General features: G+C 39.1%; 1 protein-coding gene across 4 annotated transcripts in view; it reads left to right on the top strand.

The window, feature by feature from the left end:
- The window catches only part of LOC149298819 (FERM domain-containing protein 4A-like), a 123,336-nt gene that overhangs the window by 28,747 nt on the left and 76,730 nt on the right, over nt 1-17,859 (top strand). For all 4 annotated transcript variants that reach the window (XM_089487133.1, XM_089487132.1, XM_089487134.1 and 1 more), the window contains exon 2: nt 15,709-15,774. In XM_089487133.1, coding sequence (XP_089343259.1) covers nt 15,709-15,774 — 66 coding nt within the window. The remainder of the gene's footprint in view (nt 1-15,708; nt 15,775-17,859) is intronic.

Below are 17,859 nucleotides of genomic sequence, written 5' to 3'. Positions count from 1 at the left end.
TTATTCTCTGAATCTACTTTTAAAATTACACAGAGATCTCCAAAAATGCCATTTTAATCCAGTATGTAGTATTTGGACATCAAAGCTATATTTACTCCGTTAAAGTAACTTTGCTGTCACTCCAAGGGTACCAGTAAAAATCTGTTTAACGTGAAGATATTGCATAAAATAGTGTGCTCACTTCCACTGGATCAACGTAACTTAATGAATCGCTCTGAAATGGTTAATAAGCTTAATTATATTAACGTCGGATGCTTATATTCTGGATTATGGTAGTAAATTTTTATTTTTGGAAGGATAACATGGGTAAAAATTACTTTATGACAATCTGAAAGTAAAAGAGGTCAGGAGATGGAAGGATGGGGGAAGCAGAGGGTTTGCAAGACCAGGTCTTATTGATTTGTTTCCTTTCTCATATTCTTTTCTTACTCCGAAATTTCCCCGACTCAGCACACAGCTGCCAGCTCCTTTTTCCTGTTGCCAGCTTAATTGAAGATGTAACTTTGTCTTGACTCCAAATGCTGTTAAGGAAATTGAACTATTCACAGCCTGTTAGCTCCTAGAAATCCATTGGCTTTGTCCGATTCAAATATAAGTTTCCATATTATATAGCGTTTTATGTAGGGCGGGTTTCACGTTTCCATAGCAAAGTTACTTCAGACTTTTATTACTAGGACCTTTGCAGTTCCCGAGGATTTATTCTTTTTTTTGTGTAGCTCCCGATGACCTCTTTTTAGGAGGGACAGACCCTTTTTGGCAATCCCTCTGTCTCCCTTTCATCCCCTGATGTGCCTCTAGCATACGAGTGTTATCCCGGCGTCACAATGTCACAGCTATGTATATGTAAAAAGAAGGGAATGTGTTTACAAACTAAATTGTGTAAATAAATAACATCATTCTTCACCCAAATCCATTATTCAGTAGCATATGCCCTTATCAGTTGGATAAAAAGTCACATAGAAACCCTTTACACCACCCCTTAAAACAAATGTGTCCCTTTAGCAATTTGAAATGTCGGAGATTATGTTTCAGCGCCTTAAATAATAGACAATATTTGTTAGATTTTTCAATTATGCATAATTGTGTCTGATCCTGTCCAGAACCCGACATTCAGCATGCACAGATCAAGTCAGAAAAGACGTGCTTTGTGATTTATTTATTTATTGTCTTGCTTTGCTAAAAATTCTTTGTATTGATAATTTAACTAGGTTTGTAGAAAAGTACACTCTATGGAGACCATGTTAAAAAAAAAAAAAAAAAGCTAATAAGATGCCATGTTTAAGAAGGGGTTTTGTTGCCATAGCAACCAATAGAATGTTAGAATTGAGTGGACTATTCCAGGGGTTGCTATGGCAATATGACTTTTCAAACTTAGCGGCTGAATCACTTCTCGTACGTGTTTTACTAGTGTTGCTGAACAATCTTAAATAATGTAACTCATAATAGGGATCCTATGTTAATTTAGGGTGTGTAAGGTTACATTATAAGAGGGGTAATTAATATACACTACAATGCATATCAGTCTGATATGCCTTAACTGCTACTTTCCATCTGAAGAAGAGACCTCTGAGCTCCCTAAAGCTTACGTAACTTTACATCATTTTTCTATGTTGGCTCAATAAAGGATATCAACTTGAACGCACCCCTTGCTACATCCATTTGTATCATCATTCGGATGTTTGCAATTAAGTAGTGTTTGCTATTACATGTGACATTAGAGCTTTTTTATGCTGAGGCCATTGACTTGAATGAACCTCTAGGACACTGCACCTTGCTCCTTTTACTGTGTAAAGTGCTCTTTTGTAATAAAATATATGGACTCCCCTACTGAGGTCAGGCCTGTGCAATCAGTCTCTCCCAGCTTCGCTGGTTTTGTGTTGCTTTTACAGCCCAGATGTTGCCATGCCGTGCTTGGATAGTGGAGGATCAGCCCGAGTGCCCTGCCTGCTGGGTGTTTTAAAGGGTGACTCGGGTTATTAAATCTCCCTGTACCAGCAGTGTGTGCAGCTTCTTTTATTCGCACGTTCCCTTCCCCCCTTACTCCATGCCGGCCTCTTTTCATTTAAAGTGTGTTTTTGTCTGCACGTGAGTCATTAAAAAATGCACCAGCAGGAAGAACCGAGGGAAAAAAGGCAATTCTCATCCCCCTCCACCTCCTTCCCCAGTTACATGCACTGCCTCTGTGTGTACACATGTGTGTGTGTGTACGCGCGTGTGTGAAATCTCCTTGTAGTGTGGCAAGCCCTCTGTTTTTCCCCCCAAAGATGCACATTTCTGTGGTGCACCCTGGATTGCAGCCAGTGTCTCTGTGAGCGACCGTTAGCGGGGAAATAGGATGTAGCAGCACAGAGGAGACAGAGAGAGCTACACACTCACACACTCACACACACTGATAGGGAGAAGTCAGCAGAAGGGCTGTGTCTGTCTTTCAGCAGAGCCACAGAGGAGGTCCTGGCTATGGAAATGGATGCTGCTGGGAAAGGCCGGGAGCCTGTTTAACCAGGATTTAATGTGATGCTTTTTTTCCTGGACAATCTTCTTGACATCTGCAGAACGTGGGAGCCTGCCTGGGTGAAGGAAAGGTAACGTGTGCCTACAATCCTTTTTTATTGGCATGGAAGACAGCAGGGAAGTTTCCTCGTTATCATTCGGATTCCAAAAAAGAACAGAAAGCCCGTTAACATATAGGTATTGAGTACCTTGTCCTTTGCAAGGTGCAGGCAGCAGAATGCTGACTATATGTGAGCGTTTATATCGAGCTATGTGGTCTGTTTTGTTCCGATGTATGCGTAGAAAGTATGGCAATTCATTCTGGTGGGTTTTTAATGCCTTATTGATTAACCCTTTTAGTTCTAGAGTGGAAATGCTCTGTCCGCCACTCACGGTGCTGAAAGGGTTAAAATATGGTACGTTCGGTTGGGTTTTTTAAGGCTTATGTGAAGATGGGGTAAAGGATGTTATTAATTTGCTGTCTGGTGCTGTAGAAGGAACCATGTTTAATGGGTGATAGATGAAGCTGGTGCTGCAGATAAATATACCATTATTTCTGAGCACGGTAGGTACATTACTAGAAATAGTAAAACCCACTGATTTCAGCCCATTCCGTGTTCACGGTGTTACCAGGCAGCATTTAGTTTGCGCTATAAATAGCAGGGGCAGGTTTTTTACGGATACGCACGAGTCCTAGAGGATGCAGGCAGCTATCTAGACACAGCGTACAGCTGAGAAACGTGAGGTGCGCCCGTTATAACCCGGCTCCCACGGCAGTGGAAACAGACCCCTTTTTTTTTTGAGGAAAGGGGGAAGGGAACCAAAAAAAGGCAAAAAACTGGAAAGCTTTTTTACGTATCGCATTACGGAAGCATGTCCTGTAGGAATTTTAACGTTGTTACTGCGATGTGGGCCTTGGGTGCGCACTGCATTTGTGTTGCGGGTGACCTCCTTCTTAAGGTTAATGGGTTAAGCCGTTTCCAAGTAAAAAAAAGAAGCTTGTTACCTGATACGCTGATTTCTTCCGCATTAAATTAGATGAATATGCACTGTAATTCAGGGGTGTTGTAGCTCGGCTATATATATATCCCAGTCATCTATGTGGTTAGCTAAAACACTAAAGGCAAATGGCCCGCAAAATAATAATTCTATACCCTGCATGTCTTGCGGGATTGGCCCGCGAGCTATTGCACACCAACCCAACAACCCATCCTTCAATTGCTATGCCTGGACTGTAAGATCAGGGGTGCATGGACTCCATTCATTAGCGTATGCATCATGAAATACACCTGCTTCATTTCTGCTGTCTTCAAAATGATTTAAGGATAGCACAATTTAATTAATTTAAAGGCTACCCTGGTAAAAAGCCTCGCTCATGTCTGAGACCTGGGCTGAGAGTCTACAAACAAGTGTGAAGCTAGTTCTCTATGGCCATTTGCATTCCTCCTATCTCCAGTGGGAGGCTCACCTTGCCTAGCTTACTATATATGATGCCAGTGGGTTTATTAGCTGTTAGAAAGGCCTAGCTTTGTCCTCAAGGAACCCCAGAATGTCTGCATTTTCAATGTCTTCCGATTTGTAGACAAATAGTGGAATAAATATTTGATGTATGCCCCCCCCACAAGAATATTTAGTTTTATTATTAGCCTTTATATTACATTTGGATTGTAGTTGTCATATAAAGACTTAAGTCTAACATTTTTAATAAATGATGTTCTTGACGCCACACAGCATAAAGGTAGAATGCGCCAGGCTCGCATTTTTGTGATGAAATGTTATTTATATGTATATCATCAGACTCCCCTTCTTCTAGTGTAGCCATCATGTCTTGATTTTATACCAAATTCTTATGCCTTGGTTCGGTACTCTTTGCTCTTTGCTTGTCGTGTGTATATTACAGAAGGCAGGTGGGTAAGCGATTTAGTGTTCGACTGTGGGACATACAAGGTTAAAAGCGTTAAAGGGGAGGTCTGAAAGACCATGTAAACCTAGATACCAACAGAATAACCAGATGACAAACACATATAATCTAGAATATCCATTATGGTGACAGTGCTCTCATTCACACATACTGTGAATCACATATCCTTTCAATAAAAGCCTTGTCAAAAGCCAAAGACAAAGTGTTTTGTCACAAATGTCGTAAAGAGCAGGCATGAGGTTTGACACATACTTCCCTGTACTTGGATGAGTCTTGAGTGCATTCCATCAATTATCGTTAAACAATATTCTTATTATTGGATCTTAGCCTTTTGGGAAGGGGTTGTATGGCCTTCTCTGATATGAAGATCGTGTGGCTCTTTTCAGAATTTTTTTTTAATCTAACTTGCCAGCAGGTTGTCTAGAGAGTAACCTAAAAAATCAGCAGTAATTACACTAGGATTGGATAATGGTGTGCTTTCTTTAGGGTGCAATGTATTTTTTGAATGTATGTTAGACAGGAGTGAATATGTACAAGCACTTTGCTTACACCACCAAGGCTCGCACCTTGGTTAAAAAGATTTCATTACTAGTGCCACTAGTGTTCATTTGTAGCAAAGAGATTTATAGCATAATCAGGGAAATAAGGCAGGACAGGATTTGCGGGGTGGTAGTAGTTACACTGCTAACAGTTACAAATAGTAGAGTACTGTATCATGTTTGAAATAAAGAATGGGTACATGTGACTATGTTATCATTTTACATCCTGATAATCACATAGAGAACCTGTCTTGCTTATGGGGTAAAAACTCTTATAAAAATGCATTTACAGAACCTTAAAGGCTTTAGAAAGAGGACAAAACCGACAGACCGAGTAGACTTAGAGCTCTATCCAAATGTCTCTTACAGCAAAAGAGGGTTCAACTTGTCTAGTGATTGTACAGCTTATTACATTAAAAGCAGATAAGATATTAGATTCACTTATTGGGATGTTTTCTTATAATAGTGAATATATGTTGATGGAACAATTAAACAAAAGCACATTAACATTTGGGTAAATGTGAATGTGTCTCTTTCTTTCTTTCTTTCTTTCTGATCATCAACACTTGTTGATCTATAGGGATCCCTTCTCTATGATCTCATTATTTTTACCCGTGTAATATATTCATGTTCATAAACAATGGTACCAAATTATCAAAGGCCAATTTAAAATTGTTAGGAGTGATAACAGATTGTCTCGTGTCTACCTGAAAGTGGTTCCGTAGCTGCCTCGAGAGCTTGCCTTTCCAGTAAATAAAAAAAAATCAATCAGTGCCTAGCTACTGAGATGTGTGATTTATTTATCCCTATGAGACTTTTTCTATAAGCCGAAATGCCAATATGAGACATCATAAGGAAGAAGAAATATATTAATGTGCTGTCTGCAGGCTCCTAAAAGAATACTACCTTGTGTGTCACAGAGTGAAGTTGCCAAATCTAATTCAAAATATTTGAAAAGGTACCTTGTGGGGAATAATGTGAATAATGAGATAGCACTCATAATTATACACCTAGAGTAAATATTCATTGGCATCTGTTCCAATCTGAATGGTGCCGGAGAAATGCTGAATGTAAAAAACAGAACATTTAACAGAAAGTTATATGCCACATATATTTTATTCTCTTAATTAATAAGAAAAAAATAATTTAAAAAAACACGCATTCCTAAAAAGGATCTAAATGAGCTACTTCTTGATACATTTTTTTAAATAAATCAAATATTATAAAGATTGGCAAGTGAATTCTAATTTACCCATCTTAAGTTTCAGTGTTAGGATGTGATGAGTGCCAGAATCTGGTTGTGGACTGAGACGAGTGTTGCGAGCCAAACAGCGAGCGTGGCTTCTCCATATGTGATGTCAACTAGTTTGGGGACTGGTGCTGGGGCTTCCAGATTTTCACCAGCCACTCCAGCTCATATAAAGAGAAGAATTAATTAGAAGGCTGATTACGCACGCATACACAGACAAAGCATGTGCATGGAAGATGACTGTGCCAGGTCAGAGAGGGTACGCCGATATACCATTCGAATTCCCAAGCAGTGAGTCACAGGAACTTAGTCTACCCAGAGACACGATCGAATACTTCTCGCACGGAGGGAAATGAGGACCGGATTTGTTCCACTGTTCCCATTCGTATCATTAAGGAAATCCCATCAAGGATGTCCTTTAAATGTTTTATGAATGACACATGCAGCAAGTTGTGTGCTCTGAATTAAGTGCGGATTTCTACCACTTCTGAACCAGTTTATTTTTGTTTTGTGTTGTTATCCAGCATTTTAAAATTGATAGATAATACATACATTATGAATGGGCCTTTATATATTACGTTGCTCTGTCCAATCCAATGTTCATGCTAAAAACATCAAGCAGAGTGCTTGTGACAAGGAAGGGGGTTTACTGAGTCGATTATAAGCCCAGGGAGTGAATCTGCCAATATAGGCAAACTAGGCAGTTAAGTAGGGCGCTGAGCTCGTAAGGGCAATTCCTTTCTTTGCATGCAAGCAAATAAGACCCTAGGGCCAACATTACATAATCCTTGAAATCACATAAATCTCAACTAAAATTGCATTAACAATTATCAACAATTTAGGGAAATGTAATTGTATAGGTGAGGCAGTAGAAGATACCAGTATTTCTGTTTTTTTAAGGCAAGCATCCCTTTTTGTCAATATTTAAATATATAGGAAATATACTGTAGGTATGGTGGGAATATTCATATGCCCCACTGGAGAGCTATTGGATGTAGTATTCTTCCTTTGTAATTATAGCAATGATAGCTATTCCTTGCTGTGGAGAGCTTAATCATTGACTGATTCTTGTGTGCGATCCATTATATATCTCAAGATATGTATAGATGAACTAAAGTCCTGTAATTCTGTTATTAGAGTTTGACATTATCTATGAACATGTGGCACTCAAATCCTATTTTGTCTTGAGGGTTTTAAGAAATTAGATACCCAAGGTATAATAATAAAGAAAGTTAAAAGTAAAATAACCAAAGTATTTAGCTGTGATCTGTTTAAACGTTTGGTGAATACAATATTGCGTTATATAAGAACCGGAAAAGAAACATTCTGGACAACTCAGCCACTGGAAAAGCCATACCAAGCAAATGCCATCTAGAATCTAATAGTGGAAAAGCCAAAGGACAGCAGTTTCCATTTAATGATTTAATCCCCCCATCCCCTGTCCAATGGATTGTCTCTGATCAGCAAAAAAAATCCACAGAACTTTGTTTCCACCTCACTCACGTGTACAGAGATAAGCCGGGAGATTTACCATAGGCCTGTTTAATACAATTCATTTCCAGCTACTTAATATTATCACTGCAGCTTCATTTACTATAGCTACAAATTACCATTGGTACATTAACCCAGGACACACCTGGCGTGCCACCCGAGAAATCAATTTGTGGAATAAGACCTTGAATGAAGCAGGCAATGTGTCCTTTAACCAATCTTGGTCATCCCGGTGTTAGGGCTTTTCATAACATGACAAAGAGAAGCATTCATGTGAATGAAAACCAAAATGCCAAGTCAAGACTCCTATCCATGTGCTTGAGGAAAGCTACATAAGCTGCAAGTTGCTAAAACAAGGTGGCCTCTTAGTAGCAAGAAGCAGATTTATATTTTATAATGGATTGAAAGTATCAACAAAACACCTCCCTGCTTTGTATTCTAGATCATAGGTTTAATTCCCAAAATGGCTTGGTTGTATGATATAGTAGAGGTTAATCCCAGCATGTTACCAGACCTGACTGCAGTTAATGCTTCTTATTTGGCTTTGATTTTCTATGCACGGTTGAAGAAATGGTTTTGTCGCAAGTCATTTTACATCATATTAACTGCAGGTAAAAAGACGTAATTGTCTACATCGTAATATGGTTCTTGAATGCCTGTCTCGAGACAGGGGCTGAAGCTGCAGTTGCCTATGAAGTTATGGGTATCTTTTTACTGTTGCAGCCTATGCGTTTGCTGTATTGTCTTTTTCTATAAATTTTCGATTTACCTGTCCTCATCTTCAGTGTTTTACAGAAAGCTAGCTGTGTGTGTCAAAATTCCTAATGGCAGTATCGCAAAAACATGCCGTGAAGAAACAATTTCTAACTAGAAACAGTCTTTTTCATTCAAGAATCCATGTTAATAAGATGTCATTATATGGCTAGATATCAGGGAATAGTTGTACACCAAAATTGGTCTTAAAATGCCATGTTTTTCATCAATATGCATTAGTATGGATCATCTCATCTTTGTGTTTATCGGTATCCTTCAGATATAGATCATAAATGTTTGGATTTAAAGGAGGTCAGAAAAACCTGTCATAATTATCCTTTGTTTTTTCTTCTGTTCATTGTGATGTTTCTTAAACACTCAATAGAAACAAATTTGGAAATAAGAGATTCGTAAAACCGTTATTTTACAAGAATAAAAAATTACAGCTAATCTTTAGCTTTGGATAATGCTAGAAATGAAATGCAAGGTCATGGCTGGCAACAGTCTAAACACAGACATAGCGATGCACTGTAACATACACAATCCTTTCCTAAGAGTACGCAGATGAATAGAGAACTCTTTTTGCCATTTGTCGCTTGTATGAACCTTAAAAACATTTCCATATGATGTTCTATTTACTGCACAGGGAAACCATCTGAAGCTTTCGAGATAATTTGCATTGCGTACCATAAGGGTGGGAACTTTCCTATAGGTATGGTTTATTGGAGTTCCTACCAGCTTATACTCAACCTTCTTTTCAGACAAGCAATATGCCAAAAAAATTGGATCTAAGAAGAAAGTTGTAGACAGTGTGGATAGAGTGTTCATTCTTGATAGATGATGTCATTTGCCTAGTCGCTGTTTCATTGTTTGCTGGTCGGGAGCAGGTGTCAAAGCAAATCCCCGTGTAGCCGTTAGTAAAATATGTACGCCTGGAATGTATTTTATTTTGTTAGTGGACAGCCAGTGCTCTATATGTATTTGATTTGAATTCTGTGAATCACGCTGGCGTATTAGAACAGAGATGCCCATTAATGGTGCACACAGGAGAAGGCCAACCTTCCTGACCAGTAGACACCTTCCTACAGCTTGTCTGCTTCACTCTTATTGTATGCGGACTTCCAAACCAGTTCAGAGCTTGTATTTTAATTAGATGCTAAGAAGCAGTGTTCATTATTAAGTCATTAAGAGTAACCGTCATTTCTTTTCTTATACAAACCCTCTAATTGCAAAATACCAGCCTTTGAATTACCACGTGCCTGTATTAAGCTGCCGGTTCAGATTTACAATGAACAGTGCGTTATTGATGGTTACAGGACAGTTCTGTATTCACTGAGAAAAAATCCCACCTATCTCTATAATAGTAGTAGCGATCTGTGTACAATCATCACCAGGAGATCTTTGTCTGTGATTGTGATAAAATGTACTTTTTTTATAAAATAAATTTGAAGCATGATACTGTTTGTTGCATGTAGTCTAACCCCTTTAAGATTAATGACAGTCTATGTTATGATAATGGCTAGACCATTACGATGCCATGGCGTTCTGTTTTTTTTTAAAATAAGAATAGTTTTCCTTATTTGCTTCACAGCCCATGTTTCTGTAAAATACATGGCAGACTAAAACCTCTGCCAGTCACCCAGCTCTGTTTATCTCAACCCTTCTTTCATGAGAATCACCTCAAGGCTCATACTTCACAATGTATAGCTAATGCAAAGAAAATAGACTTTTTTTCTCATCAGAGCCTATAACCAGCAATCATTCTTCTATAGCAATGAGTACAGAGAAGGCACATATGTAATGGCCCTTATACTTGCATATGGTATACGTACAGAGCCGGCCTTAGGCGTTGTGGCGCCCTGTGTGGACTACTCCTCTGGCGCCCCCCCCACTACCCCCCCTCTCTGCCCCTTCAAACTACCCGCCCTCTCTGCCCCTTCAAACTAACCCCCCTTTCTGCCCCTTCAAACTACCGCCCCTCAAACTACCCCTCCCCTCTGCCCCTTCAAACTACCCCCCCTGCCCATTCAAACTACACCCCCCCTGTCCCTTCAAACTACACCCCCCCTCTGCCCCTTCAAACTACACCCCCCTCCCTCTGCCCCTTCAAACTACACCCCCCTCCCTCTGCCCCTTCAAACTACACCCCCCCCTCTGCCCCTTCAAACTACACACCCCCCCTCTGCCCCTTCAAACTACAGCCCCCTCCCTCTGCCCCTTCAAACTACACCCCCCCCTGCCCCTTCAAACTACACCCCCCCTCTGCCCCTTCAAACTACACCCCCCCTCTCTGCCCCTTCAAACTACACCCCCCCCTCTCTGCCCCTTCAAACTACACCCCCCCTCTGCCCCTTCAAACTACACCCCCCCACTTACCTTGTTGCCGGAGTCCTGCCGTGAGAGCGGGAGGCATCCGTCTTCTCGCTCTGCTGCGGTGCCGGCATTTCATGTTGAGAGCCGGAATAGTCCGGCGCTCAACATGAGATGCCGGCACTGCGACGGAGTCACGGAGAGTAAGGGGCGCCGAGCGGTTGCCGAGAACTTCACGAGCAACCGCTCGGCGCACCTGACCGGGACTTAGATTTAAGCATCATTTTTTTTTTTTAGACTTTATTTAACATGAATGATGTTAAATAAAGTTTTAAACCCCCCCCCCAAAAAAAACCGATGCTTTCATCTAAGTCCCGGTCAGGCGCCCCTTCTACCATGGCGCCCTGTGCGGCCCTGTATACGTATTCCAGGTAGTTTAAAACCAGGGGGGCAAACATCAGTCATGTGGCGCAGCAGAGAACATTACACGTTACATAGAGAAATCTATTTTTGGGGATTTGTATCCCCAATGACAACAATGGTTTCTAAAGTGTCATTGTTTGTGACATTACAAAGCAGAGTTTACGCTAATTAGTTTTGATGTCAGCATTTTTAACACTGTTTGTCTTGAGGTTGTTTAGGTCAACCCTACATGAAATGGTTATTGTTATGATATTTTTCTGCTAATTCGGTTCCCAAATTCCAGTTCTGAACAGTTGGATTCACTTGAGTTAATGGGAAAAAGTTGCACCAATTAAGAAAAAATGGGAAACAGCTTAAAGAAAGATGTGTTACATGTTACAATGATGATATTGGTCGGATTTGAATTAATTATTATTAAAAACAACTATGTTCCTGTTATTAAAAGCTGCTTTGTCCTAGCCAGCTTGACTCGCTAAAGGTTATTTGGGCTATTAAATCAGTGACCCCAGTCCTAATTAAAAGTACATTTAGCAAGAAAAAAAATTAAACTATAAGAAAATTGCTCATGTGTGTATGTATATAATACATTAATTAAATTAATTTGATGTATTCACAGCATTACTTTAAAGACTTAAGTGATTTGTAGTAAATAGTTGCAAAAATGTTGTTTTCTTTTCGAAATAATGTAACGGTGATTGCCACAGTTTAGTTTTTATTAATTGCCAGATTAATCTGCCAGCATATTGTTTTGTTGGCCTCCTGCCTTGTGTATCACCTGCTGTTAAGAAGTGAATTTCAAAGAAACTCAGAAATAAAATCCTCTTGTGACAACGCTTTATGGGAACTAAGGTTTTAAGTGACTGCTCTGATGTGAACAGCAGAATTTCTCATATTTGCTTGGATAAATACGGTGCCACAGAAGACCTAAATAAACATAGATGTTTTGATTCCGTTCATCATCTTAAAATTAATCTTCATAGAGGAGTCTTGAACATTTAGCCCCTTTTTTTTATAGCAATTTACCTGTTAAAGTGAACGTTTCACTTTTTTTATTTGGAATTATTACACTATAGGTAGTCTATGGTAGAGTACAGGGCCGGCCCAAGGCAAAATGCCGCCCCCCCCCTCTTATCTACCCTTCCTCTCCCTCCGTCCCTGCCGCCCCCCCCCCATTATCTACCCGTCCTCTCCCTCCGTCCCCCCCCTCTTGTACTTACCTTTCAGCAGTCCTGCGGCGAGTCTCCCTGTTTGGTCTCGGTGCCGGCTTGTAATGCTGAGCGCCGGAAATCTTCCGGCACTCAGCATTACAAGCCGGCACCAAGACCGAACAGGGAGACTCGCCGCAGAGGAGAGAGAGAGGGGCGCCGAGCGGGTACTGACAGCTTGGTAAGCGAAAACCACTCGGCGCCCCTTTCTCGCTTTCGCTTTTTTTTTTTAAAAAAAAGGGCTTGGGGCGGCAAAGTGCCGCCCCTTCAAAAGTGCCGCCTGGAGCGGTTGCCCCACGTGGCTCCATTGTCGGGCCGGCCCTGGTAGAGTATATGAATTCGTTATTGTAAATGTTGTAGATTTCCCAGTTTTAAAGCAACATCTGGTATCCAACACCACCTTAAAAAAGATATTACCATCCCACCCTGCTGTGTGTTTTCATTATAGGCAAATAACTATACATTGATTTAAAGGGCATAGAATTTGGCTTTAATGTAAGTCTGTTATAATGTACTCTATTCTAGCATAGTACTAAAAAGAGTGTTTCCCTTCATTTATTTACTGTATATAGAGGCCATTTGAGTCAAAATGATAAAATGGCCGTTATACCAAATAAGTATTTTTCTTTTGTAGACTCAGATTTTAATTGGGAAACTTGGGAGACAAGAAAGATTCCACGAGCGCATTATTCTAGATCATGATGTGTGCATCCACAGAGCGTAAATTGGCCTAGAATGTCTGCTCATTTGGCTAGAGTAATAGGAAGAAAACGAGTATTGATTGAGACTTTTATGTCTATCTTACTTTACAGAAATGACAGACAAATGTGGCTCAAATGAGTTTACAATATGCAATAAAATCTCTCCTACTGAGAATACATCTTTTTGTTCTTGACTTGCCAGAGGCTGCATGCAATAAAATGTCTAATTTTAATTCAGTATTTTTATTTAAATATTCTCTGGTTTTTATATAGTTTTTATATATATATATGTCTTGCACAGTACATTCAAATACTAGTGTGTAATAACTTATTATAACCAATGGAGTATAGCCGTTTGTCCCATTTATTATCCCCATTGCTCCTGCTGCTTAGACTGAGCCCTTAATTAGTCCATGGTCTTAGATTCAAGATAGCCATAACAATATCACATGCATGTTTAAAGTCCTTTACTGTGCTAACCACTACTACTAGGAGGCTGCTCCACAGACCTACCACTCTTTTACTAAAGTTAAGCCACTTACATTTCACCTAAGCCACTAATTAGGCATATTGGACCTGAAAAGGGAACCTGATAATAAGTATATACAGCAGTATCATTGCATGTATTTTGAACAGAAATGAAACCTACCAAACCCAATATGTTCAGCATCGAGCGACTGTAATGTAAATGTAGGCACTTATTGTTCTGTAGATAATCTGGCAACAGTAATGGATTAGTGAAATAATTATAAACATCCTGCAAAAATATGTTATAGTGTGGTATAAAATCATAAAATGATCCTTTACCAAAATGACACATTTGGGGTATCTAATGTCTGCACAGGTCCTTATCTGTCTTTAATATCTCATTTTCTTAATATTTGCGCAGGTGCTGCAAATTGTGTAGTGTGACAGATACCCAACCATCTCAATAGGGAACAGTTAGTGTCTGCTATCGTCATTACTTCATCTATAGATTAGAAAGTTGATCCCTGGGGATACAGTTACCATTGCCAAGTCATCAGCATTTTGCTGAATGAGCTGAATTATATCACATCTAAAGTTCCTCCTAGGGACATAGTTTCACCTATTATGTCTGGCTGGCAAAAGACAAATAATAAATCAAAAAAAAAAAGGAAGAAAGTGTACGGTAATACAAAAACTCCTTGTGTGTGTTCTGTGATAAATGTATCTCCGCTGTTTATTCATCCAATTCAGACACATCCTTATTGTACTTATAAGGATGTTACAAGCATAATAAAACTAAAACTGGAATCACATTCAGAAATATCTGTTGGAGATGAAATATACACAATAGAGCTTAAATTGCTTAGTCTGAACGTAGAGTTATAAATAGTGAAGAGATAGTAAGCTTGCAACAGGAGGGCTGCCATCACCTTCTGGACCAGTGTGTGTTAACATATTTATATTATTGTTGTTAAATTTAACGTTATTGTTAATGTTACTTAACCATACTTTAGTAGTGTTACAGAATCTGCTGGCACTCTATGAATATAATGTAGTGCAATAAATATAATAGTGTTGCACATTAAAAAAAATTACACTAAGGTGGTTAAGTTTCACTAAATTTAGTTCCCACCACCACCACTGGCAGAAGGGAGTTATAGGATAACACGACTGGTTTGATATTATCAGATTAATACGTTGCTGCTGGTTTGATAATATAAGAGTTGGTAGGATAGCACTGTATTTTACACTGTAGAAATCTGCAAATGTCTTGATGTATGGAAGGGATGTGCTGCTTCTCTAGACTCTACTAGTGAAAAATGTCGGGACAGTACTAGGAGACATCAAGATATTCTCAGATCGTAGCATTCATAAATACCATTTTCATGATTTGCACAGCTAATTTATCATAGCTAATAATAGCATAGTTAATTACAGTATTTCCCAATTTGTTCTTTGTTGATTTAGTAGAAATACAAGAAGAAAGCCGCATATGGGCAAAAATAATTCTTGATACTAAGGCAGTTGGTGGATAGCCCCATTCATTGTAAATCTGTAGAAACAGGATTATGAATGATCCAAAACCTTGTTGGATATGTGGCTTCACTTGTTTGAACTGCCTGTCTATAGAAGGAAAGGTATCTATAAATACATGTTAATACTAAGCATCAAAGTGAAAACATTGTGTGCATCCAAATAACGCTAATGCTGAGTGAACCCTTCGCACAGAACATCAGAGATATTGTGTAAATGGCTATTGTGACATGCACCTGCTATGATCCCTCACCAAAGAACCAAAACAAACATTCATTTGCCAAAGGCACGTCGGTTCTCGGAATAACCAATACAGCATTTTATTTTGTATTTAAAAACATTTAATGTTTTGTTATTTGCTGCCCTTACAAATTTGTTTCAAATATAAATACAAATACACTTAATATTATCTAGCTTGAAAATGGAATATTATTAGGGCACTTGTGCTAGGATCATTTTGTTTAACGTAAGAAATCCCATGGAAGTGTGACGTATATAGATTTGAGGTTCCATTGCGGGTACACAATGCAGTCTCTTCTTATGAGATAAGCCAATGACAGTCGCATTGTTTGGGTTTTGTTTATTGCTATCCACAAAACAATAAACATGGCTTCTTTTGTTTCAGATGACGGAGGGGCGGAGATGTCAAGTTCACCTCCTAGATGACAGGAAGTTGGAACTTCTCGTGCAGGTAAACAGAATGTTTCCCGATTTCCTGTTTAGTAAACTCCTTATTTTTGGAAGAGTTTGTAGTCAATGACTAAGTGTCCTTACAGTCCTACAATAGAGTGATGCGTGTCGCAGCTTTGCCTTTGTCACGGTAATTTGGTAAAGCAAATCTCACTCATTATGTCCGTGTTTGTGAAAAGCATCTGTATTTTTGTATCGATTGCATCTTGTAGAAATGGCAGACTGTTCTACAAAACTTTGTAGGCCTGCAGCTGATGGTCTGATGAAGATTATGTTGGCACAATCAGCAAAAATAAATGATACCATTATTTTAACATGATTCAAGTCAGTTGAGTAGGCCATTTTGTTTCCAGTGTCGGGAAGTAACTACACACTAAGCTGATGGACAATCAGAAGCAGATTTCCATCTTAATGAACCATTCACATTTAAAAAACGGATGGCCTCTCTAGAACAAGACAACGTAATCTTAATTTGGCGCTGGATTTATTTAGAACACAAGATGTATCTTCTGTGGCTGGTTCTTTACACACTATATAATTTCATGTATTTCTTACTCGGATTTGATGCATAAGAAGTTTGAAAGAATAGTTTTTTGGTATTTTTGAATAAAGCTGTAGGGCTTTGTCAAGGGATGGAATGTGCTGTATGAAAATGGTTAACGTTGGTTTCCGAGGCAGTCATGTCTGAAGAAGAGGAAGTCAGACATCCCTAGAATGACATTCCCTCACATGCGTTAGCTGGGTGGGCAGGAAGTGTTCAGCTGTACAGTAGGAAGACTGAGCTTGGAAATGAATGGCCACTTTGAAAGAGATTTGAATTCCAGGAAATGTGTGTTAATAGTGTCATTTACACTTGGTGCTAAAGATATTCTGTTTAGATTTTGTCGAGAAGACAAACACTGTCGTTCAAAAGTTTGGGGTCGCTTAGCTGTTTTCCTGGAAAATATGGGAATTTCTAGCTGTAACATAATAGCAAAAGGGTTTTCTAATGTTCAGTTAGACTCATGCTTGGGGTTTCCATTAAGATTGCATATCTGCGACAGAGGGGAAGCTTGATCCTTTGGATTTAAGGCTGAGGACACAAAAAAGCCTGAGAGGTGTCTTTTTCGAGTCACCATGGTGTTTTTGGTGATGGGTAAAATGAACACGCAGAATTGCTAGACTTAATTAGCTAAATATGACTGTAAATGGAAAATGCCTTTATTTAAGTTGTTTTTTTTCCCTTCTTGTAGCAGTCCAATAAATTCTGGCTGCTCCCCCAGTCTCTGCAGTAGGTACACAGGAAGCAACTGTTTCTCGATAAGAAAATCAGAAAATAATTTTGTACATCACAAGTAATTAATGTTTTGAATGTGAAGTATATGAGGGATGTTGCAAACTCTAAATATTCTCCATTACTTGTACTGTATTATAGAGACTGAATTCTGCGGACATAGGGCAGTCGGTCCTGAATGAACAAAGGGGGGTTTTGCATTCCCGGCAGAGGGTCTGACGTATAAAAACTCTGCAGGATGCAAAAACGCACACAGTTTTAAAAGTAAAGAGCAGAGAAGAAAAAATAAATCAAGAGTGTTCCTTTAAATGTATAAAGCAGATCTCAGGGGGCTCTTGTAAAAGCAGGGTGCACATTATATGCAGGATTGTATAACAGAATATCGTTAAGTGGAAATTAAAGGAGCTATATGGTGAAAACATTCAGGAATATTGCTTAGTGACCATTTTGAGGAGTAATTCAGTATTTCCTTTTACAAGCCCCGTGAGATTATAACACTTAAAATTTTGAAATATAAAACCTACAGACTCAACTGCCCAAAAAATAAACTCAGTTCACAGGAAAATGCTTCCATACAGCTGAGCGTATCTACAATGTTAAATAGCTGCATAAAGAAAAACAGAAAATTTAAAAAAAGCATAGAACTAAAGGGTTACAATTAAATATAATGATCATGGTGGAAAAGCAAATGTATTTGATGATCTCATAACATACAGTGGTTCAGCTCCCAATGCCCCTGGCATTTCTCTCCAGTACAATGAGCCAATGTCATAATGTTTTATAGCCAAGCCGATCTGATTTGTAAATTCCAAG

Source organism: Sceloporus occidentalis, unplaced genomic scaffold, assembly GCF_023333645.1.
Source record: "Sceloporus occidentalis isolate IW3139 unplaced genomic scaffold, rSceOcc1.0.p SCAF_31, whole genome shotgun sequence".
Taxonomy (NCBI): Eukaryota; Metazoa; Chordata; class Lepidosauria; order Squamata; family Phrynosomatidae; genus Sceloporus; species Sceloporus occidentalis.
The sequence above is the reverse complement of the archived record's forward strand: the minus strand, read 5'-3'. Positions and strand labels throughout refer to the sequence as shown.